We start from the raw sequence: 24,778 nt of genomic DNA on the forward strand, positions 1-24,778 counted from the left end.
GGCTCGGCTGGAAAGTCAACTTGAGCTCGGTTGTTTGCTAGTTTTTCTTTTTCCCCGGCCCAGTTGGCCAATGCAGTTAGCTGCTGCCCCTTTCAGACTGCGCATGAACGTAAGTTCGTTTACCTGGTAGACTTGCTAGATACTGGAATCATGCGATATTGTATGAACGCGATCTGTGACGGATAGAGATGATGGTGATGATAATGAATAGGTATGTTTTCATCTTGGTAGGATGCGTGTATATCTAGGTAGGGAGTACTATGTATAGAACTTCCGGCGTACTCCCCGACAAAGAGGCAGAACCATATATTTCCACTTAGTCTAGGGAGACTGTAGACAGGTATAGTGGTGAAAGATGGTGGCAAGAGACTCGCCGAAGGTTCGTTATTGGCTTCTTTGTAAGCCACCTTTTTTTCGAGGCCATATATGTGAGGTCAATGACTCCCCGCCAGATAACTTCTTGTTCGCCCTCGCTGATAACCCTTGGTAGATTTAGACGACACAGATAACTAAGAGGTGGCCTATCTATTAGAAGCTATAGCCATTAGTCTTAGTTCATGAAAATGGACATATAATATACAGTTAGAGCTCGATCAAAGACTCGACCCATCGGGGGCTTGATGTCGTCTGTGAAGGGATGATATTTATATGAACATTGCTACCCCGGGAAAATATGTTCGAGAATTTAAATCTAGAAGATATTCTTGCTGCCTCTATATCAAGTCCACATCGCGATAATGACGGCATGTGGAGCTCGTGTCCGTTAGCCCTTCCAATAATCATATTACCTTGATATATTGAGGATCCGGCCATAAATTAGCATCAACAGCTTTTCTAAGGTCAAGTTAATGGGGGTGTAAACATGAGGAAGCTATAGGTGTATTGCTGCAGTAGACTCTTGCATGTTCCACGCATAGGGTCGATTGATTAGAGTTGTTGATGCGTGGTATCAAGAGCCAGTGAAGAATTGGCCCTAGGTTATATATAAGAACTACATAGGTATCTAGCAGTTATCTTCCAAGTATTGCGTCGTAATGACATTGTTTTATAAGACATATGTCTTTATTTTGGCGATATCTTGTCTCTCAGGGGGTAACATCTCCAGCTGCCGACAATTGCTAGCTCTCCTTTATTGTCAATACAGGGGAATTTATCATATGTATTGGAAATGTTAATATCTTAACTTTGGCTTCATATCTAGAGTTATGAGGGTTTCATGCTATGTTAATGTGTGGCCATTGCCAGCGGTTTGAGGGGGGTGCTATAGGTAGACGGGTTGACGGGTTGATGGATAGAGTACGTAGCTTCAGGGAACCATCTCTACATTTAATAAGCCTCTCATGCATAGAGTATATGCTGAGTTACTTTTTAGCCATCGATGCCACTGAAATTCTTTTTAACAGGCGTTTTGTGGTCGACTTAGAACGAATTCTCCTCTTCGTGGAGTTAGATAGTTACCCGGTACTCTTAAGGGCAGCCCTAGGACTGTTGGGAGCGAAAGAGAACCTCTGTTTATGCCTCGCTAGTCTCTCTGGTATTTCGAGCGAGATAGCCGTGATAAACTTGGTAAGATCTATGTGCAGACTCGCGAGCTACATCGGAGTGTTGGCGAGGTACAACATGTTGGGGAAATCTTGCGAAGCATATTAACTATACCAAATAGTTCAAAATTTCGGAGGTTTTAGAGCTCCTCAAACGATTGGCATTCATGACCCGTGCTCCATATAGTATCCTCTGGTAAATTGTCATAACTCCTTATCAGATAGGTAGTAGGTATATGCGCCGAATCATTCCCTCAACGAGAAGTACGTATCGTAGTAGTAGCAGATACCTAGCTATCGACGTGCAAGTGCAAAAAGCATGCTGTATGGGTATCACAGAGCTCTATACACACCTCTAATATCTTGAAACCAAGAATTAATCTATTTATTCCGTCACGGTCCTTCCTGGTATTTCGTAGGTAGTTATTCAGGGGCTCATACCGAAGAAGACCGTCCTAGTACAGCATCACAATTGTAACAAGCATTCAATCCATTCAATGGCACAACTTCAAGATACTGACTTTTCTGATTCACTTCATCAGTCTATTAAAGGTCATACTTTCTCATAGAGTCCTCGTACATCGGGGGGAACGAACGGCATTTTCTCTATTAGAAGTTGGTGGTATCTGGAGAATATTGTTTCTGTCACACGAGATGGAGAAGGGATCTTCGACCCAGGAAACGAATATATAAAGGATGCCTTGTCCGACACAACATAGATGATTTACGTCCCTCCGGCAATGCCGCCAGCGAATTTCGAAGGTATGAAGATGGAGTACCTCGTCAGAGCCACGCAAATATTCATTAACAGAAGCTTATAATTAAACCTAAATCTAACTACGTCTCTTTGAAGCATTTAGTTACTAGCTCGCCAAATTTCATCAAGTTAAAGGGCGTGGATTTAACGCAGAGATGTTCAGATAACGTGATTCGCTGAGTTGTCAGGCACAACCCGTCGTTGGGCCGTGGCCAACGATGCGGCCCAGTGAGCTGTGCCCAGGTGGCTCTGTGTTGTATCAGGGTAGCTATTGGGGATTTTGCTAGTATTCCCACCGTATGCGGGACTGTGGGATTATATTGAAAAGAGGACGTGTCGGCGATCTGCACCAGGCCGGAAAAGGGGCCACCACCACCACCCTGTTGTCTTGCCCAACAGGAAGTTCTCCACGGGATCTAGTCATTAGCTAATATGGTATCACCCAAGAGGCATTATAGATGAATTTTTTGAGCTCTAAAGTGTTCTTACTAGCGACATTACTATAGACCACAAACCTGAAATTCTCGTGTTCCCAGCTTGAGTCTTCCCGTTCTCGCCACGATGTTATCTCAACGTAATTCGCAAGTCATATGATGTAAATTTGATGTGAAGGTTTAGTTGAGATCTACTCTTGTGCTTCACTGACAACTTGTGGTCGGACTAAAGGGATCTTCGTGAGGTGGTCACCTTATCGGGAGATTTCACAGCAACGTAGAGCAAGACGGATGAAGTTTCTCCTGGAACATCGGCTAGAAGGTTGGTATCCGATGCGTAGGCTATTAGGGAATGGTCGAAGTAAAGGGTAAAGGTGGCTAACGACGTTAAAATTTTGACGTGAAGATGAATATCATTGCCAACTAACATCTCGATTCTACGACACGTCACGTATCTGTCTAGGGACCCAGAGATATCTGCTACTCTGTTGGGAGACTGTGTAGGAGCGCATCATCAACGTTTAGTATCGGTAAAAAATCATTGTTGAGTCTATCTAGCTGCTATTTTACAGTCTAGGTACCTAGACTTCAATGATCTGGTATCATTGAGGTCCCTAGAAGACTCAACACCCCCTTTACGAATCCAATCATGACGTGTGAACCAACCCGCCAGGCGATGCTACTTTCCAAGGCGCTAGGGTGCTGGATGATGGAGGATATTGGGAGGCAAACACGTGTTACGTGACAGCTCTATTCGAGATCTACGTAGTGGAAACCAGGCTATAGCAACGGAACTCTGAGCCGACATATGGAGAGCCTCGGTGGTGGCGATAGCAGCACTCGCAGGAGCTCTAGTTCCGAGACTGTAGCGAGGCAGTAGCTTGAACACCACCCCATTGACGTGAATGGCTAACGTCTGCGATAACTTTAAGAATTGAAGACAACAATGTGGAAATGAAGCTGTCGTCATGGCTCGGCGTTTCTCGGGGCCGCGTGGGATGAGGCCCAATCTACGCTGGTTCTCTGCCCCAGTTCCTCATCCTATCAGTGTTGATATCTGCCTCTAGAAAGTCCTTGGCAGTTGATAGTCTTGGTAATACGAAAGTATACGCTTGTCTTTCCTCGATAGTCTCCGTTTCAAACCCCAGCAGTTAGCCCCGAACTTAAGGCTTACCCCTAGGATAGAGGGTGTGACGAGATAGTCCTATTTTGAGGCTTAGATTTGATCCCATCGTAGACCTCATTTACACTTTCAATCTCCATTGCGTCGTGTAAACATGGAGTTGCCTTCTAGGGACCGTCATTTCCAGGGATCCTCGGGAGTTACGAGTGATCGACGGCCCTCTGCTGTTAGATTTCGCCTAAGATTGTTCAGCTTTAGATAATAGTGTAGGGGTTTCGAAGATAATCACGCTGTCACATCTAGGGACCGAAAAGAGGCGCCGGGGAAATTGCCGTCTCTGGGAACGGAGAGAATTCGGAATAGATGATATCCGTAAATCTAGTTGCCTCTTACGATATTGTGTAACTGTAGGTAAATAATGAACCCGAATGATCCGAAGTTACTCTCAAACAACTAAGTATCTAAGCAATCATTCTTCTTACAGTCCATACAGGGCATTATAATGATATGGTCCTTGTTATGACTATATTACGTTGCAGTTACCACATCTAGACCCTTCGTATACAATAAGATGTATCATTCTGAGGGATATTGAAGAATCTAATGAATTATATCTTAAAAAATGTAACATAAGAACGGCAGCGGAAATAGGCCCAGTCTTTAGTGTCGTACTTTAGGCGATCTACCGAGGAATTTGGTTAAGAGTACGGGTAACGATTTGAAGCTAAGTAGGTCGACGTCTCCGAATGGCTGATGGTAGTGTTGGAGACGAGCATGTGATAAGACTGGCCGAAGCTTGAAATGCTCGCGACCCTTTATGCGGCCTCGAATCTAGGCGCCAGGTACGCGAGACAAGCGTAAGCATGGGGCATAGAGGTGGTGTGGATGTGTGTAAGTGTGGGAGTCGAATTGGAGTGTAGAGACTCAACTCTAAGATCTCATTCGCTAAACTGCCCCAGAGCTTTCCTCATGAGCTTGTTGCAGATTTAGGAAATTGGCGGAGCTATTCATTTGTGGTGATTTGAAGAGCCCTCACTCCCGCAACTGGTTGGATATTCAACTGCAGCTGCCAAAACAATAACTGGGGTAAATTAAGAAGAGACGATGAGGCTGAAAATAGCTAACCACCTCTGCTACCGAGCTCTGAATTAGTAAGACTGAAACCTATTTACTCATCCATTCGGAGATTTAAACATTTCTCACAGAAATCCAGCGCTCTCGTACGAAGGAAAAAGCAATCAGGGGCATGATACCATATACGTAATAGGTAAATATGCAAAACATTCAAAAAATAAATTAATCGTCCTGAAGAGACGTCAGTGGCTTCTAAATACAGGGAGAATGCTAGAAGTCGTTACAGCGATACTTGCAATGTGAGATATGATCTATCTAGGTACATCATCATACATCATAGTACTACATCGACAGGACCTCAATCGCGCTATTGACTCCTCATACGATCAATTAGGCTAACATGACCAAACGACGGAACAAATAGGCTTGATGATCATGTACACTATACTGGTAAGCATCGCGACTTGAGCTTCAAAGCCGCCCAGACAGCCAGATAAGGTATGAATAGGTGCGCTAAGAAGGCGGATCAATCCCAATATACTGGCTTCGCATGTGACAACCTTCACTGGAAGACCAATGGTTGACATTGGCATTGGGTGTTCTGTGCCGCCGCCACAAATACGAACCAATGTTGAGTACATCTAGGTTCGTCCCGGAGCTGCGACGGGGTTTGACGGTTTGACGGTGGGTATTCGGTGCTTGTCTCGACTCTCAACACGCATATTACGCGGCTGAGCAAATCCCTCGTGGGTTTTCTTTTGGTCTCTCTTTGGTCTCTCCAAGCTCATCCACACTTTTTCCGTATGTACGCTCCACTCTGGTGCTTTAGTAACAGAGAGTAGCGGGCGTAAAATGGTCCACTGAGGTGCTTCGGAAGCGAAAATCCAAGACAATTCTAGACCAGTCACAAAATTCATACAGAGGCGAATTTCCAACCAGTCACAGCGATAGATCATCGCGAATCAGGTTATCGTTGAGTCTTACCGTAAAACCCTTGCTAGACTGGTAGAAAATGCCGGTTTACCGCCTTCTTTTCATGGGGCTCTTATCACTCTTTTTATAGCTAGTGACGACAACCTCGTCTTTCGACAGTCGATAATACCGTTCTAGGGAACTCGGTCTGAAGTAAGCTACTGCATAGTCTCGTTACACCGACTTTTTCTATAACCTTCTTACTCAATGCGATCCGGAGCACCAAGTCCAAAGACCGAAACGGACGCGATGCCTGAGCAAAACGGGAACGAGCCCCGCCGCCTCTTCGCTCACCGTCAGAATGATACACCCACCAACAGGTGTGTGACAGTCTGCCTAAGTTCTGCCAGTGTGTGTGTTCAGTTTCACAGTGCCTCCGTTCGTGTGGCAGAATCACGCACTGTGATTGCTGACATGCAGATACATAGTATTAGGTATTGTCATATTGGAGCCGCCTAAGAGAGAGAAAATCCCTTCCCACAGTACGTCCGAACTACCTGTTTTCGCTGCCGAGCAAGGTCGTGCGGGTCCAAGCTCTCCGTGACGTGGAAAACTAGGTAGGTAGGGAGTTGAATTACAGCGTAGGGTAAGGAGATATTAGATAAACAAGTAACAAGCAACAAGCAACAGGCTACAAGAAAGCACTGCCTGTCTCTATCAAACGGCATATACCTACACAGTAGTCTCATAATAATGTATAGGCTACAGCATTGATTCGCCCCGACATGCGCAAATCACGCGTTGCGCGCGGATGCCGAATGCGGATGTATCCTAAAATTAGACTTGGGGTGCTTTCTCGCCTTTTCACTTGCTCAATCTTGGTCTAGAGCATCGTGTTGTCAGCCAAGCTTCTTCCTCGGCTTTCTCTCGTCTTACGACCGTATTCAAGTAGCGCGTATTAATTATTCTGTATTATGTATGTATGTGTGTAAACCCGGGTCTGAGATAGATCTAAGCACCTTAGCATAAATAACAACAGCTAGCTGTCACAAGCCACAGTGATCATCCGTCATGCTGGTGCCGATCTGGGGGAAGTGACGAGACTTGCGAGGAGTGGTGAGAGCGACTTTCGACTTTCGATGTAAGGGCCGTCACCTTGTGTACCGAGCTTCAAATTAAGCGCACCTAAAAGCTCGAGGAATGTAAGAGCTAGCCGCCGATGAGGGTTGTTATTATTATTACCGGATCTCGGATTTCGAATAATCAAAGGGAGAGATTGCAATTCTGACAACTTACAAGGACCTGGCAGCCTGGGTTGAGTTTGGTCTGCCGCCGTTGAGTGTCCCACAGACCGGCATCTATCCTTGGTTCCTTGGTAAAGCCGAAAGTTACCATGATCAGCCCAAACCCCGCAGAATCTCACCATCGCCATCTCTAACTAGTAGTAGCTATAGCTACATACGGCTGATATGTAGCATCTGGTATTAGTATTATATGTAGCATACATACATAAATACATACCTAGGTAGGTAATCAAGATTAGGGACTTTTGTTAAAGCTCTTGCGTATGTATAAAGTTGCGCGCGGGTGACCTGGAAGAGAGATAGAAGCATCATACCCCCATACCATACCTCCCTACCCCTGTCAAAACATGATTCTCTACCCGTCATTTTGAGAATGGAAGGACGCTGACACGTCAAGCGGACTTACCTACATACATACACTACGTAACAACAGATCTCGGGAAGAGGGGGGGCTGGAGAAAAACGCACATACATAATTACATCGTCCATACCTCCATACATCTGGAACCCAGCCACCGGTCCGGCAAGTTACCAGAATGCATTTGTCACCGTTTAGGTATCCTTTAGGTATCTTTAGGTCCTTAGGTAGTTGTCGCGCAATGATTCTTTTCTAACACGCATGAAAAACAGCTGTTGATTATGTAGGTCGTATTACCTCGTGCATCGAGATTGTATGAGAAAAGGATATCAGACCTCCACCCCTTGCAATCACAAGATGAGATTATATGAAGCTTACATACTAGACAAGTATGGATGTACATAAAAAAAATGTGATGAAAACAAGTTAATTCGCAAGTTGTATTTGATAATTAAATTAATTGCAACTACGGATGAGTGTTGTGAAATTCGTAAAATTGAATCTACCTAGGTAATTAATTATGTACTAATAAAAGTTATGACAAAAGCAGCGAAAGAAGCGAAACAGCGCCGGCTCAATCACCAGCCCCAGCCGCCACAGAATTTTTCAGCGGAAACAGGGATTACGCTGCAATCACAGTAGTGTCTATCCCTACGCTGGCACAATAGCGGGGCATTTGGCTTGTGTTGACCCACTAGTCGACCCATAGGATATCCACCTCTATCCACATCTATCCACATCGAAGATTTCAACATGGCAGCTGATTAGTCACAAATGCAGCCCCACAGCCCCGTTAAAACGTCGGGACTCTCTGGAACCCCCCCATCAAAGGGCTCGCACTTCCCTCAATTTTTACTCGCCTCTTGCCCATTTCTCTACCAATCAATCCCCTCTCGCCTTCCTTGGTCCACCACTTCTTAAAAAAATCATCGAATCAATTGCCTTTGCTCCCACGCTCTGGTCTTTTTTTCATCCAAACAGCACCCAGTCTGCTAGAAAGTCTCTTTTCTAAAACATCGAATCAAATCAAGCCACTTCTGCCCATTCTGGAGCCCTGGACAGCCCGGACAGCCTGGTTTAATTTTCATTATAACCTTACCAACTTTATACTCATCTTGTCCAACATTTATCCGCTCCGCATTATCTGGGCTGACTGGAACCCCTTCAATTCTTTCTGTCCAGTCAGAATCTTCCGGTCACCTGAAGAGATCCAGAGTCCAGGTACAAGCACAAGGACAAGCACAACGCGACATACGTCAATTCCTGTTGCTGCTGCATTAGGCGCCTACGCCTATCGCATTCTACCATTCTATCCTCATACCCAAGCTCATCGTCGGCGACCACCGCACTAACGGTTGAGTTACGCGCAAAAAGGATACCTTGACTCTTCGTGTGTGCGACCGCGACACTTTTTAACCATCTATATCCTACTCTAGTCTATTCCCCTTGTGTCGCGCGCACACAAAGGCAGTAGTCGCGTATAAGGACTTATTAGTAGGTATACTACTACCTTACAGTTGTTAGTTATTTTTTTTTAAAAAAAAATAAATAACAACTGTCGCAAGACTTGGGCACTACTTGAGGTATGTATGGTTCGCATTGTCTCGTTTCGTCTCGGCTACTATATACCCTTTGTCTTTTTCTATAATAAACAAGAGAGAGAGAGGAGTATCTATCTATCCATTGATAATCATATCCTATCCTGTCCTATCCTATCCTTTCTTTCAAATCTTTAACTTTCATCGAATGGGGAAACGCGAACGCCTAAGAAAATAAATCTAGCCAGTAAGCGCTTCAGCGCAAACAGGCGACAAAAAACCCACACCGATTTCAGCAAATCATCGGGCTCTTCGATGCCTACCATATAACTAACATCTTCGCGAACAGTCACGAAGACCTATCAACGTCAACAGGACCATCTTCATTGTTGTCATTGGCTCTATTAGCCCATCAGGTGATTGAACCCATCTGCGGACAACGGTTCATAGAGATTTGCTCTGTTCAATCAGAGTGCAATCATCGTCCTTGTTCGCGCCCTAGTCTCGGAAACCTCCTCGGTCGAAGAGAGATTTCGAGGCGCGTCATTAGTATCTGCCCTCTGCCCTTTATTCCTTGGTGAGTTACCTGCCGTACGTACATCATGCTGCATATCCTACCTACTACCTATCTACTTACCTATACATTACTTCCCTCCCTCTCTCCCTCTACCTGTCTCTGCCTGTCTCTTTCACACCGGGCTGTGCCCAAGTAAGTGCTTGCTGGTCCAGATTCCTTCTACGCAAATAGCCCCCTCCAGAGCCACCTCAATCCCGGCATATAGGTACACCCAGCTATTTTCATCTAATTGCGTTGTCGCAAGCTTACCCCAGGATGGTACATCGATCCCTCAGATGCACCTGTTTGCCAGTATCTAATATCTCATCCCTTCCTCGCTTTTTGGCGGTATGGTGTTAATCCTACTCCTCGTTTAATTCGCGGAATTCCCTCGTTTCTTTTTCTATCTTTCTAGAACCAGTCTACTGACATTCCTTCACGATAAAAAGACGCGACTAGTCCCATCAGTTCGGAACGCCTACGCAAGTGAACCCAAGTACTCGGGAACTTGCCAAAAAGAGGTATGTATCTGTTCGGTACTCTTGCTACATTGGCACATATTTGGTACACATTTGGCACACATTTACCTCGCCTTTCCCTTTATCCCCCATCTGCCCGTCTGCAACGATACATTCGCACACCACCTACACCGTAGCGCTCCATCTCGTCTCTTTCCCACTACGGTAAGGCTTGACGATCGGGTATACCCTCTTCAAAGTCGCAAACTCATCCACCCAAGGCACCAACCATCTATTCTTGCGTAACTCGTCTCGGCCCTTTCCTTTTTCCTTCCTTGTGCCTTTTTCTCCCGCACACCTCTTCCCTACGCTTGGTGTGCCTAGTAGCCCACTGCCTCATCCCAAAACAAGCTACCTATGTACGTCGCATGTGTCCGATGAATGCATATGCTTCTTGGCCAATCGCCCACAATGCAGCCTTGAGATTTTCGAGCTCTGCATGGAGCTTCGATAATCTAGCTCTACATCTACCTCGCAAGGTATAGCTAGCATCGGGCAGCCTTTGCCTTGCGCCACTTCTGGGCAATGGAGTTGGATTTCCTTGTCGCTCTGTGTGAGCTGGTCGACAGGGTGGGTCCAAGCTTGTGCATATTCCGTCATGCATGCCAGCGCATCAAGTGGTGGCCCAGCGCGAAAAAAAAAAGGCGGATTTCTCACCCCCCCAATCCACCCCCCCTCCCATCATCCGAGCTTCCCTTATACTTAACAAATAGCGAATCTAATATCTTTGGTTGGGTAGATCTCCACAATCAAATAGCCCATTGCGAATAGGCCTCGAGAACGACCTCGAGCTGTTTCGCTAGGCTACCCGCTCCCGCAGAAGATAATTTGCCATAGGCTCACTGTCGAACTGAATAGCCTCACGGCGGCTCACGTATCCCCAGATTCTCACGTGGTTGATAAAGTTCCGCCTCTTTTGGGATCTGAACTATCCTGATCCCACCCCGCGAGATACATTCGTTTTTGCATATGCCCTAGTGCGACCCTGCGTGCACCTACCACATCACCCATTGCCAGCTCATCCACGCATATCCAATAGATTGGATGCACATCCAGCCTACTTTCGCGGCTACCTAAGTGACTAAGGACAATCCCAACGCGTATGCCCAACTGCAGCCAACCTTACAGCCTTTTATCTCAAGGACGTCAAGCAACCCGAGGACAAGCTTTGCACGGTCTTTAATTCATCATCTTAGAAAGAACTTGTACCACTAGCATTATCCTAAGTGGCCAACAGATTTCCTTGTCCAACTTACCCGCTTGTCTCTGATTCGATTCGCATCGCAACAAGAGACATCGACGTTTGGGTATTGCAAAATCCCCGCCGCCCCGCGCGCTGACTGTCCCCGATAATGATGGACTACGCGCAATACCAGCAACCACCACAGACGGCGCATTCTGGTTACACAAATTCTGGTGCTGGTAACAACATCACATCTCCCACAAGCCACAGCATACATCAACACGGCGTGCAAACCTCGCCAATCTTACCATCTCAACATCAAACCTCGACTCCAGGACAAGGACACAACATGTACCAAACCCAGTACGGAGTACCCCAGCAGGGGATGCACTACGGAGTGCCTCAGATCCAGGCGGCTGCCATGGCCGCGACTGCTGCCGCAGCTGGCGGCACCGGTTATTCAAGCTACATGCCTTCAGATCCTAGCCTACCTCAAAATTCGCCGAGGATGACGCCCGGAGGAAAGAAGGACTCGCGCGACCCTCGATCACCTCAACAATTAAATAACGTAAACCAATTACCCGGAAGGCGCCTGAGCCAGGTCACAAGCCCAGGTGTTCCGAATGCGCCTATGATGAACCACGCCGGTGCTCGGTCTGCCGTCGCACCTCCGCCGATGCCACCGACACAATCAATGCCGCCGCCCCAATCGCCTGAGATGACAGCCGGTGCCGAAGAGTCTCCCCTCTACGTGAACGCAAAGCAATTCCATCGTATCCTTAAGAGGAGAGTTGCTCGCCAACGTCTCGAGGAGGCGCTAAGGCTAACGAGCAAGGGAAGGAAACCTTACCTTCACGAATCGCGACATAATCATGCGATGCGCAGACCTAGGGGTCCTGGTGGTCGATTCTTAACTGCAGAAGAGGTCGCCGAGATCGAGAAGACTAAAGGCGGAGGCGATGATAAGGATGGTGGTGTAGTAGAGGCAGTGACCGTCAAGGCCGGATCGAAGAGGAAATCGGATTCCAATTCCACCGCGCCGCATAAGAAGGCAAAGATGGAGCCGGCGACGCCTGACGACGACGACGATGATGACGCCGAAGATGATAGCTGAAGGAAGCTATGAGCCACACTACATACCATTCCATACCATACCATACTATACCACTTTATTTTGTGAGCCGTTACGACGTTACGATAAGCTCGATTCTTACTACTGATACCTTCCCGTGTCCAGTCTTGGGGGAAGGGGAGCATAGTAGGGAGTCGATTTGGGGGGATCAGTGCGTTGATCTGTTTTGTTTTTTTTCGGTAGCCGGCTTGCGCGAAGGTCCCGGAGGTACGCCAGTGGAATGTGCAGGGGCGTCAGGACACTCGCTTTCGATTTCCCTAAACCGTTTCGCCATCGCTCACGCGATACCTTCTTTTCCCCTTTTTTTTTTCTATTATTTAATGCGATTGCATACTGGCACGTTCGGTGGGAAAGGATACGGTCTAGGGAAGTTTGACGGGAGGAAGATTGCATGGAATGAATTGAGATGAACGGATGGATACCCCCCTTATTCACCAGATCTGGTTGCCGTTACTTTTTTTTTCTCCCGCGTCTTTTCTTCATTCTATTTCGTGTCATCTACTTTAGGGGCGGATGTATTTTTGCTCGGACACGCACACAAGTGGTCAGGCTACCAAAGATGCGTCAGGCGAAAGGGGTGGCGTTGATTTTAAGGAGACCAAATGCAGAGGGGAAAAAAGAAAACAGAGAAAGCAATGATGAAATAACCCTGCCAAGATTGGGAGAAAAAAAAGGATCTTGCCAAAAACCTGGACCCCCACGCTGGATATAGATTTCCAATGGTAATCCGTCGCCGGATACAGGGAACAACAGAGACATAGGAACTACGAAGTACAACTACTTGCGCTTCCTCATACCACTCATATTTGCGTGTTATACTTTATGTGAAAATAAAAACTTTGTATCGTATCGCTTGCTTTTTTTCTCCGATCGTGACCGTAGTTGTATGATTCTGAGATGAAAATTTATTCGCCGTTGGACTTTAAAGTTTTGATATACCTGCCTAATAGTGAATTTGTACTTACCTCTACTGTGTGTCACGTGACTTTCGTCACGTACTTAGGTAAACTAAAGACCGTGACCCATTTTTATTTATACATCTTTGGCTTTTGACTTTAGACATTCGTGGGAAAAACAACGAATCGGGCATCACAGTTGCACTCGACGTACTTGGGATGTTAGCTTTTCGTCTGGCCCTAACGACGTATTAACTTCCACGATGCTTTTTTTCAGGTACGTTTCTTCTTTGACCGTGTTTGTTGGGCTGGTTTCTTGGATTGGATTGGGTTGCTTTGAGGAGGAGTTTGTTTGATGGATTTCTTGCGGAGGTGATTGTGGTATGGGGGGATGTTGAATGGGCGGGATCGTAGTGAATGCTGGGACGGTCGCGGCTGTGGTTGGGGGAGAGGAGGGAGGAGGTTCTTCGCTGCTTTGTCCATTGACGAACGAGGACGACTTGTGCTTTGTCACGTGAACCAAGGAACATTGGGGTCATGTGCTTTCATGTCCCTGTACTTCGGAGCTTAGGCTTGGGGGGTTCTAGAAAGAGTTGGAGATGGGAAGAGGCGGCGCAGGTTAAGAAACGATAAGAAACGTTGGAAGGTTGGCTAACATGGGCGGGTGATAGTTTCTTCAAGACCCTCATCGACCACGAGGTTACGGTCGAGCTCAAGAACGACATACAGATCCGAGGCACGCTTAAGAGCGTCGATCAGTATCTCAATATCAAACTTGACGATATACAAGTCGTCGAAGAGATCAAGTACCCGCATCTGGTGAGTCGCAGGTTGGAGTCAGTTCTGTTTGGATGGTATCCGGGTTTATGAGAGCACCGCTACCATCCTCTTTGTCTGCGCATCCTTGCTGGCCACCGTGAATCACCAGATTTTGGGGCCTGTTAGCGGTGCTTTGATAATTCCCTTTCCCATCTCTCTTCCTTACCTTCCGCCCACACATAAGTCCTAGAGAGAGATAACGTAACAAGCTCATACGTAAATTTACTAACGAAATGCGAATCCAGAGCTCCGTCAAGAATGTCTTCATCCGAGGTTCGGTCGTAAGATACGTCCACCTCCCCTCCAACGCTGTAGACATCGCGCTACTAGAGGATGCCACGAGAAGAGGTTCGTACCAATCCCTCACTTTCTACTCTTTCCTTCCCTTTTCCTTCCACGGTGTCCGAAAGGATCTTCCAATACGGCTAGACAAGCAACTAACAATCCGCAACAGAGGCCGCCCAACAAGCCGGGAAAGGAAAATGAGCATAATGTTCCTCGGAGAACGTAAAATGGAGCAAGACTAGCAAGCAACGCTGTGACCTAGAGCTCTAGCCACTAGGAACCAGCAAGACGAGGGGATCCACGACTAGGCCTTGAGAAAAAGAGACTAGTACTGCTATTGTCGTTATCGTGACGGATAATAAAAGGGCTTGAGCTTTTAGCAAATTCGCTGAAAATACATGTGTGTCGTTACGATACATACATTCCTAGGCGATAGGCGTCGATTCGTATTAATGATCAATCCGTCCTCACATGATACCCATCAATAATTCTTCATTGGTGTTCTATGTCACTCCTGTAAATCTGAAGTCCCAGTTGGCTGTGACTGAACGAGGTATATACCTGAGGCTATCCAGCTTTCTCAGATATACAAATTAGGTACACTTATCCTAAATCTATCTATCTCATACAGACAGCCCATGCAAAAGCATATCCTAAGTCCTCAAAGCCCCATCCAAAACCACTACCACCAAACTCCCCCACCCTTCCCATCCCTCCCCTCCCAAAGCTCTTCACCCTTACCCTCACCATCCTCCCCCTCAAGCACCCTCACAACCCCCCCTTTCCTCCGTTCCGCAAGCCACCGATCAACCCACCCCTTCATCCTCCTCCTCCCAGGCTCACTTCCCACATTAACCGTCGGCACAACCTTCTCGATCCTAAGCGTCATCAAAAACAACGCCAACTCCCGAAAACTGCTGTGTTCAGAGTACGGTACACCAAAGCACATAGCCTGGCTCGTACTCCCCCTCTGCGCAACAAGGTCTTTACACGAGAACCTTGTGCGCCACGCCGGTCCATGCAGGATGCCCGTCGTCGGGACGCTAGCAGGGGAAGTATTAGCAGGGACGTTTTTGGCGGTAGTGGCACCGCCCCTATAGTTCCAGCCGCTGGGGCGGAAGCCGACGATGCGGTCGAAGTGGGCCTTGTACCCGTTGAGGTACTCCTGGAGCGTCTCGGCGCGGATCTCCGCCAGCATCTGCATGTGGACCTGGGCCTCGAGCGGGTTGGCCGTCATGAGCGCCGCGAGCTCAGGGTCGCCTAGCTGCTTGCAGATCTTGATCTTGGCCGGCGATGCGAAGACCTTGGTTCCGAGAGCCTGTGCGATGGCCTTGCATATGCGCTCTTTGCCGATGGAGTACGTGCCGCAGATGACAAGGAGTCGATTCCTCTTCGTCTTCCCCTCGGCTTTAGTAGCTGTGGACGAGGAATCATTTTCTTCTATTTTCCGGAAGAACTTGCTGACTCCACCTTTCTCTTGTGATAGCCCGTTTAGAACTTCGTCCGTATTTCTAGGGTCTCCGGATATCGATTTACAGAATTCGGCACAAGCTGAGATGACATCGTCTTGTGGGGGGAAAGAATAACGAGGATTGAGGTATGTGGTATCTAAGTAACAGACGTCGATCTTCTGTTGCTTTATTTTGCCTGAGACGGTATCGAGTATATCAGGCTTTAGTGATGGGTGACTGACATGTGCCTTGCAAGCTCGAAAGTCGCCACAGTGAAGAATCCGCTGTTTCCTAGGCCCCTTCCCAATGGTCTTCTCGAATAGAAATAATGAACTACCGGGACAGTGGTTGGCTGGTATCATAGTGACCGTCACCCCCTCGGTTCCGGGAATCTCGACCGTCTCCTCAAATTCAAGTTCCTTGACCCATTTCGCAGCAGTCCGAAGTTGGTTTTTGACAAGGCTTCCTGTTACTTTGCTGCAGTAGATCGGTCCATGAGACCAATTGGCCGTCAAGCCGATGTAGTGGTCACTATGGAAATGGCTTAGGAAGTAGGCATTGCAGCCTTTTACGGCGCCGTACCGAAACGCATCAACGCATATGAAAAACCCGGGCATGATCTTGTAAAATGGACATGTCCGTTTATACGCAGGCTTCCCGCGTGATGCGTTCTCTGCGGCTGCGGCTGTAGCCCACGCCGCATCTTCCGCATGTCCCGACATCAGCTTGCTAAAGGCCGAGGTTGGTTGGTTTGCCGTGTTCCCTAGTTTGATAGGATTGGCCTGGCCTGGCCGTGGTATGGCAGCCTTTGCAAAGCGCTTGCTAATTTCTGGCGCATCAACTGCATCTAGCGGCGGTGGCTCTTCCGTCTTTGGAAGGGGCAGTGGATTACCATCTAGACAAGCGTTCACATGAACCGTCGCTTGGTCCGAGGAGATACCAGCTAGACTGGCATTACATAGTGGACATCTTTCTACGATTCCTTCAGCCGCATTAAACTCGTCGATCATTCCATCTGAAGTGTAATTTCCTGCTTCTTCAGCTTCGAGCCTGGCTTGTTCTTCCATATAACGTCTTTCCCGATATTCTTCGCCATCGTCAAACTCGTCGACATCATCAAAGAGCCCCTCCATATCCTCAAGATCTTTAAATTCTTCATATGTAGATTCTTCTTGCTTGAGCGGCGGGATTTCGGGAATTTCTGGGCAACTTTCGTCGACGGGTAACTTGGGTATGGGAACGGTTTCTGGTTTCTCTGTTGTACTTTCAACCTGCGCTAACGTAGCATGTACTTCGATATCCATGGTGTCCCTCAACGGCGAGGGTTCTACTTCATCATCTTCGCTATCGGAATCTATCAAAAACGGGCCCTTCTTTCGAACCGGCTTCGTTCGCGTTTGTCCTGGCGGCGATGACCCTGTCTGCCCTGGACCATCACTATGTACACTTTCTAGATTATGTGGTAAAACATCGTTCCCATTGTGACTTAATTTCCTCCGCTTCGGCGATCTCGTCCCGTTCGTGGCATCGTCGGGAATCTCCGCATCTCCGAATAGATCCTCATCGTCTTTCGGCGGCGGAGATGGTACTGTATTATTCGGTGGGAGCGCGGTTTGATTTATAGGACCAGCACAGAACAATTGTTCTTCTACTTCAACTTTTTGGAAGAAGTTAAGTATATTCCCATTTGGCTTCTTCGTAGACGGTGTCTTCGCGTTTGCGCCTTTACTATTTGCTGAGGAGCCGAAGTTGAGTTTGGTTTGTTTTCGACGAGGGGTTATCGACTTGACTGTTGTCGGGGGAGGCATCGTGAAGGGAACTTCGATGTCGATTTGGCGCGATTGGGCATGCTATAAAATTGGTGTTAAACGGAAAAAGTCAATGACGATTGGCGATTCTAAATAGCGACTAGATAATAATTTCGATCTAGTGAAAAGCAGAGTTGAGTGATACGCTCTTTCCATCAAATTCTCATCCTTTTCTCGTCGCGGGAAGCCTTTGCCATGGCTCGAAAGAAACGTTCTTTCGTTCTTTCCAATTTGTTGCAAGTCTTGTCATCGATGTGGATATCTATTTTAAGATACTAAGAGATTAATCTAGGTACTAAAAGGGATTTTTGCCCCTCGGTCGGTACGGAACTTTTAGACGCGTCCCCCATTTACGCGCTGTCACTTGACTATTTCGACTATGTAATTAAACCATCATCGTCGGCCAAGAATTTCGACAAGACAATACTTTTCACTAACCGGGATATATAGCTACTTATTATGTAATGCATTGTACATATATGAAATCAGCGACTGTTTTTTGGTTACAGTCCAATCCACTCATCCGTAACGCCATGCTACCTATCAACTACATAGGTAATCAATTCGGTGTATCATATCTCAATCCCATTTAACTCTCGCATCAATCACGAACCGTCATCCCTTAATCCCATGCGAACCCTGTGAGAAGCCGTAGGTAGTCTAATAAGAAACCCTTCCCTACAAAATCGAAGCACTAGTAAACATGAACACACTTAGGAAATCGTCGTAGACTCTTTACTTCCGTCTAACGATGGTTCCTCAAGCGTTCTGTCACTAGGCGCATTGCCCGAAGTCCTATCGACTGCCTTTGACTTCTCTCCCTTCAGCGAGTTGATACTACCTGTAGTAGTACCCTTGAAGTAGTCGTGGATCTCGTTCGTGTAGTCTTCGTCGTCGTCGACAGGAGTCGTCGATTCGGCGTCGCTACCAGCTCTGACAGCTTCTCGCTCCTCCCAGTCGGTGCGCATGTCCCTAATCTTGGCCTTCATGTCCAAGTCGGGGTGGTAGTTCTTTCCAACGCCCATCCATTGTTCCCAGAGGGAAAGATGCGCTGGGTGGATGGCAATGCCGTGGTATTCGCTGTCGCGACCTTCGAGGATGTATTGCCATCGGCGCTCCTGTTCCTTGAGATCTAGACCGGTGGTGTCAGGGAGCCAGATGTATGTGATAAGCATACCCGCAAGACCAAACCAGGGAACAACGAGGAACTTGGTCCTGGTGTCGATGTAGTTGTATAAAACTGAAGCTAGGAGAGCACCGGCCTTTCCAATCATGGCAGAAAATCCGTGGGCACTGGCTCGGATCTGAGTAGGGTATACCTCTCCAGCGACGAGGAAAGTGACGGAGTTGGGACCGAATTGATTGAAGAAAGATGACAAGAAGTACATCGCCTGGAAAGCATGGATGCCTGCAGAGCTGATGTAGTAGTCGTACTTAAACGCGGGGACTACAAACATGATGAAGCACATCAAGAAGCCGACCTAATTACATGTCAGTCACGCGAAGTGTAAAGGGGAGAAAGTGGACCACTAACCTGTTGCATAGCTTTTCTTCCATACATTTTGTTGTCAATCAGCAAAGACGCCATGTAGTAACCAGCAAGCCCGACGACGACGTTGACCAAGTTCCAGGTCCATGTTGTCATGATTGAGCTAGGGTTGTCGGAAATGACCTTGATGAATTGACCTTGGAAGAGCTTGTTGCCGTAGAAGAAGACGTCGTTGCAGAACCATCCGCCAGCAGTGGCAAACAGGCGACCGCCAAAGTTGCTGAAGGTCAACTTGAGAGATCGAACATCGTAGCCCGTCACCTTCGACTTCTTCTTGGCTTTCTCGAGTTGCTTGCTGGCAGACTTCATGCGCCAAGTACGGTAGTAGGCCAGCCACAATGTGCCAATGGCTGGGAAAGCGAAGGACAGACGGAAAGCGTATTGAGCAGCGGTTACGGAGTACGGGGGGTTGCCGCTACCGCGGTTGAAAATCACCAAGAGGACAATGAGGACAACCTGGTTGACAAATTGACCCCAACCTTGCATCAAGAATGCCATGGTAACTTTTCGACCACGGTGGAGACGATCATCTCTAGTCGATAATCTACCGGCAGTGACGGCGTTTTCCATGGAAGAAGTAGCAGTGATGGGATACTCGCCACCGACTCCGATACCGTAGACGAACAGAGACCAAGCATACATGATGACCCAACCCTGGAGCGTTGTACCCCATGATCCGGTCAACATGAGAAGACCGAGAAACATGACCAAGGCATCTTGTATCAAACCCCATCGTCGGCCGATCCAGTCGCCAATAATCTGCAAAGACAATCTTGTTAGTGACACTGCGATATTTCTAACTTGAGGGAACATGATAAGGGAAAAAAAGACTTACTCCGACCATCACTTGACCGACCATGATACCAATAATTTCAAGGTACGTTACAGAGGCCACCCAGTTAGTAGTACAATCAGATCCGCTTGACTTCCAGCAGCTTGGCCATGCGGCCTCGAAAAGAGGCTCGAGATTTCCAATTGAGAAAAGGACGTAACCTTCTAGACCGAGACCAGCACCAGGAAGGATGGCGTTTCTGAAGTACCAAGAGACCGGGCTAAGAGGATCCTCCTTGACCATAGCCCAGATACCCTTGGCTTCGGCCGCAGTTTCAGCTCGGTCGACCGCGCTGACGAAGGAAAAGCGCTTCCAGAAGGGTAGATCAGCCCAGTAGACGCCATCGCTCGTGTACGAGTCGTCAGGATGCGTTAGATGCGAGAAAATCTGTCTCTCGTAGTCGGTAGCATAGCTGGTGGAGCCTCTTCGAGGGTAGTGCTGGTGCTCATCGCCCGTCTCAGGGCCGTGAGGAACTGGGATCTCTCCTACCGGGGGATCATGTTCGTGGTGGCGGCGAAGGAGATTCGCCATGACTTTAAATAGGGATAGCGATAAGAAGAGGGTGGATGGAATAGAGGAAATAAGGATGAAGAAGCCGATCGGCTCTCAAAAAAAGATCAACACAAGCTTATTCTAATAGGTTCAGATGAAAGCTTATTGTGATAGGATATGGTGAGAAATTTTGGTAAGATAACAGTGCCGTCTTGGCTTTAGGAGGAAGATACGGGCAAGGCTGTCTAGGTGTACCGTTTGCTAGGATTAGTTTGTTGAAAGGAAGGATATTGAAGGTTGGGTAGGTAGGCACGCGACACAAGCGTTGTGTAGCTCTTCCCGCAGCCGCCTATATACGAAACGTATAAGATGATAGTTTTGCCGTAGGTATGGCGTGGTTACAGATATGAAGAGAGAAGAGTTGTGTCCGAGAATGGCCAATGCCATAGATATATAAAAGAACAGTGGACTGAGCGGGAAATTTTCCAACGGAGTGGCCGTGGCAATCTACCTCACGAAAAGTATACGCTTCTATCTATCAAAGATGCTACGATTCGGTACAAACTAGGAGTACTAGACTTGCTAGGTTAGTGAGCTAGGTGGTACTCGGGGCACGATGGGGATTCTTGGCTTCTGACTGGCAAGCGATCCCCCACAAAAGCTGTTTAGGGGACCGACTTCCCTACCTACCACCCATGAGATGCGGACTTTAGAATGTTCTTGGCTATGGGGCTGCATAATCCGACGGCGTCAGAGGCTTTCGACATCAATACCTCACGCGAGCAGTGTGGCGGGCTAAAGATAGACATGTTTTGTTTCTATACGTAAAAACTTGGGTAGCCAATGTTATAGCCAAGGGAGGCCAAGTTCTTGTCCGTTACGAAGCCCATGAGCAAGCAGTCGATGATCTCAAAAGAGCATACGAATACTCATTAAAGGACGATTTGATTGAGCAGAATCTCAATGCGGAAGCTCAAATCATGACGGGATTATTTCCATTGACGTAAAAAGGTATCCGGTTCGCAGAAACTACTGCGTAGTAACATTTGACTTTCGTGTATCTTTGAGATCTCTCAACGACGAAAGATTAACCAATCAGAAGTCTTAAATCGAGCACGTTTCTCCCCTGGGCCAGATGATTCGGTAGATTACCCCTGTCAGAGACTGGGGAAGCTAATCTTTTCCGAACGTCAGAAGTACCTCATGTAGCAAATAAGCCGCTGGGGTACGAGGGAGTACGAGGGGTTAGGACAGGGGACCATGCGGGCCGAAGTTCGTTCGAGATGTTATGAACCAGGATGATGGCAGCCGTGGTGACCGAAGGCGAACCTTGGAACTGAAGCTGCCGAGGGAAGATTCTGCAGGTTCTGCAAGAGGGAAGGGCTAGCTTCAAACCCCCGCCCTAGCGGAAGAAAATGTCTTTCGATGTGGTTGGTCAGCGAAAGATTCCAAGGTTCCATCAACTCGTCAAGATGCTGCTAGATGCTGCTAAGCTTTCCCTCGGCGCTGCAAGAAACACACTTCAAATTGCTAGGCGAGCGTCCGTCGGCTGGGCAAGACGACTCTAAATTCTCGACCACCAGGGACTTTACCCGAATTCGTAATTGATCGTGTGATCTATTGCAATTTCTGTCTCTACCGCAGTTGGCCATGTTTGTTATTGTTGGTCGTGCGTACCATGCGTGAGTACGTGCGAGGGTGCGGAGAGAGGGAGCCCTAGAGATATCTCAACTTATTAGGCATATATTGCCGATTGCCCCAAATAACCGTTGAAAGCTTCGAAACGTGCTTTGATGTGGCTGTAAATAGAAACAGAAACAGAACCTATTATGGATAGATAGATAATAGCATCTCATCCTTTACTAAGTGCCCCACGGACTTGTGTCCATCTCATCCCACCTCATTCCCTACTTTTGCATAAAATTGTCTGACCTAGTAGTACGGCAGGGAACAGTGATAAGATTAGGTAAAGCCATAGCGCCGCATCGTGCTCGTTTGCTGTTCTCTCATACGATGTTTCGACAAATCAAGTGACAAGGGACTTGGGTGATCGTCACCATCAGGATTGAAAATTGAGACTTCAATTGGTAATTGGTTCCTTCGTCGCCTCGATTCGTTTACCGGGTGCGTCAGCTACCTAGCACCTTGTCCAGTGCGGGTTGGTTTCAAGTTTCCTCTCATATGAGAAAGTGATGAATATTGACGAATTATCGCATTCAAAAGTTTCCAGATCAATTCCAAAAATGTGCGATTAGATAAGCCAGAAGTATCAGGTACAATTGCAGCCTGAGGCAGGAACATCGGTGATAAGGTTTAGAAGAAATTGTCACTTTATCGATAATGACTCAACCCTTTAATTGATTACACGTGATCACGGGTCGATGACTGTCGCGTCCGGGCGCGTCGGCGTGCCTTAATTTATAGCTGACATAGGGAATTCTACTTTGATTCTATGATTTGATGAAGAGCTTTTACGGATTAAATATTCAGTTGCGTCGATTTTTCCCCTTGACAGCTAAAAGGTTCCACACGATGCCGCCTCGCAAGTCATCTCAACGAGGCAAGGCGCCCGCTGTCACCGCACAGAAAGGCAAAGCTGGAAAGCGAAAGATTGAGGACGACGAAGATGACGTAGAGCCCACGCCAGAACCCAAGGCTGCGAAGAAACGCAAGACCGCCAAAGGCAAGGTAGAAGATCTTGTGGCTCTAGCCACGCGAACCGTTATAGATACCCTTAAGAAGCCTATGTATATCGGTGCGCATGTCAGCAGTGCAGGAGGTTTGTGATACCCCTATATGCTCGAATCTACCCCAAGCTAACATACACTTCTTAGGTGTGCAAAACTCGATCACCAATGCCGTTCATATCGGCGCGAACGCCTTCGCTCTATTCCTCAAATCTCAGCGCAAATGGGCGAACCCGCCTATCGCACCCGAAGCCCTCAATGGGTTCCTCACACAATCAAAAGAGCACAGATTCGAGGCCCACAAGCACTGTCTACCGCACGGGTCATATCTCGTGAACCTCGCCGCCGCAGAGAAGGAGAAGGCAGAGCAAGCATACAGCTCCTTCCTAGACGACTTACAACGGTGCGAGTCGCTCGGCATCAAGCTATACAATTTCCACCCTGGAAACAGCAACGGCGAGCCCAGGCCTGAGGCCATCGCGCGCATAGCCAAGCAGTTAAACAAGGCGCACAAAGCGACGAGCACCGTGATAACCGTACTCGAGAACATGGCCGGGCAGGGCAACGTCATCGGCAACACATTCGAAGATCTACGAGATATTATCGAGCTCGTAGAAGACAAAGATAGAGTCGGAGTCTGTATAGATACAGTAAGTCCATTACCATCATATCCTCCCTTTCAAAAAATGACCAAGCCAATACTCACACAACCACAGTGCCACGCTTTCGCCGCCGGCTACGACCTCCGCACACCCGAAACCTTCGAAGCCACCATCGACAAGTTCAACGAAACCGTCGGATCCAGCTACCTAAAAGCCTTCCACCTAAACGACAGCAAAGCGCCCTTCGACTCACACCGGGACCTCCACGCGAACATCGGCACCGGCTTCCTGGGCCTACGCGCCTTCCACAGCGTCGTGAACCACGACGGCTTCAAGAACATGCCCATGATTCTCGAAACGCCCATCGACCGGAAAGGCGACGACGGCAAATCCTACGAAGACAAGCAAGTCTGGGCGGACGAGATCAAGCTGCTAGAATCGCTCATCGGGATGGACGCCGAAAGCGGCGAGTTCGCAGCTCTGGAGAAGCAGCTACAGGCCAAGGGGACTGCCGAGCGCGGCAAGATCCAGGAGCAGGTCGACCGCAAGAGCGCCAAGGACGCGAAGAAGACGGCCAAGGCCGCACCCAAGAAGAAGGCCCCGCGCGGGAGGAAGAAAGCTGAGACGTCCGAGGACGAGGGTTCTGATTGAATGATCACCACTCAAACAAACTATTTTTAGGATAAAACAAAGTTGTTTGTGGGGAATGGTCAGTCACGGCAAGGTCTAAGAGCTTAGCTACGTGAGTATTGTGTCATAATACGATTTGTATTTAACGAATTCTGTAAAAAAAGGAAAAGAAAACAAGGCAAGGCGTTACTGGTATGGGGGGTATGTAAGCAAGCAAGCAAAAGCAACCATCCATAATCCTGACTGCAAGTTCCATATGAACGAGGGGTGGTGATCAAGTAGAGAAACACCGCCGCG

At 47.8% G+C, this 24,778-nt stretch overlaps 6 protein-coding genes across 6 annotated transcripts; 3 read left to right on the forward strand and 3 right to left on the reverse strand.

Moving 5' to 3' along the window:
• The first annotated feature begins 10,810 nt into the window (after nt 1-10,810).
• On the forward strand, nt 10,811-12,462 carry GGS22DRAFT_5485 (CCAAT-binding transcription factor (CBF-B/NF-YA) subunit B-domain-containing protein). Its single transcript, XM_047967391.1, has one exon. The coding sequence runs from the start codon at nt 11,468-11,470 to the stop codon at nt 12,410-12,412; it is 945 nt and encodes a 314-aa protein (XP_047823713.1). The 5' UTR covers nt 10,811-11,467; the 3' UTR covers nt 12,413-12,462.
• A 1,018-nt stretch (nt 12,463-13,480) lies between these two features.
• On the forward strand, nt 13,481-15,101 carry GGS22DRAFT_149392 (U6 snRNA-associated Sm-like protein LSm2). Its single transcript, XM_047959139.1, has 4 exons — nt 13,481-13,603; nt 13,998-14,145; nt 14,391-14,493; nt 14,600-15,101. Exons 1-4 carry the CDS (start codon nt 13,590-13,592, stop codon nt 14,629-14,631), a joined length of 297 nt encoding a protein of 98 aa, XP_047823714.1. The 5' UTR covers nt 13,481-13,589; the 3' UTR covers nt 14,632-15,101.
• Nucleotides 15,102-15,112: 11 nt separating this feature from the next.
• On the reverse strand, nt 15,113-18,002 carry GGS22DRAFT_194206 (DRMBL-domain-containing protein; the record flags this gene model as incomplete). The annotated part of the gene is made up of 1 exon (XM_047965470.1): nt 15,113-18,002. Exon 1 carries the CDS (start codon nt 17,687-17,689, stop codon nt 15,113-15,115), a length of 2,577 nt encoding a protein of 858 aa, XP_047823715.1. The 5' UTR covers nt 17,690-18,002.
• A 5-nt stretch (nt 18,003-18,007) lies between these two features.
• On the reverse strand, nt 18,008-21,131 carry GGS22DRAFT_149394 (MFS general substrate transporter). Its single transcript, XM_047959140.1, has 3 exons — nt 20,074-21,131; nt 19,224-19,997; nt 18,008-19,170 (listed from the first exon to the last, which is right to left on the reverse strand). Exons 1-3 carry the CDS (start codon nt 20,599-20,601, stop codon nt 18,403-18,405), a joined length of 2,070 nt encoding a protein of 689 aa, XP_047823716.1. The 5' UTR covers nt 20,602-21,131; the 3' UTR covers nt 18,008-18,402.
• A 235-nt stretch (nt 21,132-21,366) lies between these two features.
• GGS22DRAFT_149396 (uncharacterized protein) lies at nt 21,367-22,743 on the reverse strand. The gene has a single exon (XM_047959141.1). The coding sequence runs from the start codon at nt 22,212-22,214 to the stop codon at nt 22,041-22,043; it is 174 nt and encodes a 57-aa protein (XP_047823717.1). The 5' UTR covers nt 22,215-22,743; the 3' UTR covers nt 21,367-22,040.
• Nucleotides 22,744-23,094: 351 nt separating this feature from the next.
• GGS22DRAFT_183232 (xylose isomerase-like protein) lies at nt 23,095-24,502 on the forward strand (the record flags this gene model as incomplete). The annotated part of the gene is made up of 3 exons (XM_047964066.1): nt 23,095-23,341; nt 23,397-23,899; nt 23,966-24,502. The coding sequence occupies 3 exons, from the start codon at nt 23,095-23,097 to the stop codon at nt 24,500-24,502; spliced, it is 1,287 nt and encodes a 428-aa protein (XP_047823718.1).
• Nucleotides 24,503-24,778: the final 276 nt, after the last annotated feature.

Source organism: Annulohypoxylon maeteangense (genome assembly GCF_022496945.1).
Source record: "Annulohypoxylon maeteangense strain CBS 123835 unplaced genomic scaffold GGS22scaffold_1, whole genome shotgun sequence".
NCBI classification, from domain to species: Eukaryota; Fungi; Ascomycota; class Sordariomycetes; order Xylariales; family Hypoxylaceae; genus Annulohypoxylon; species Annulohypoxylon maeteangense.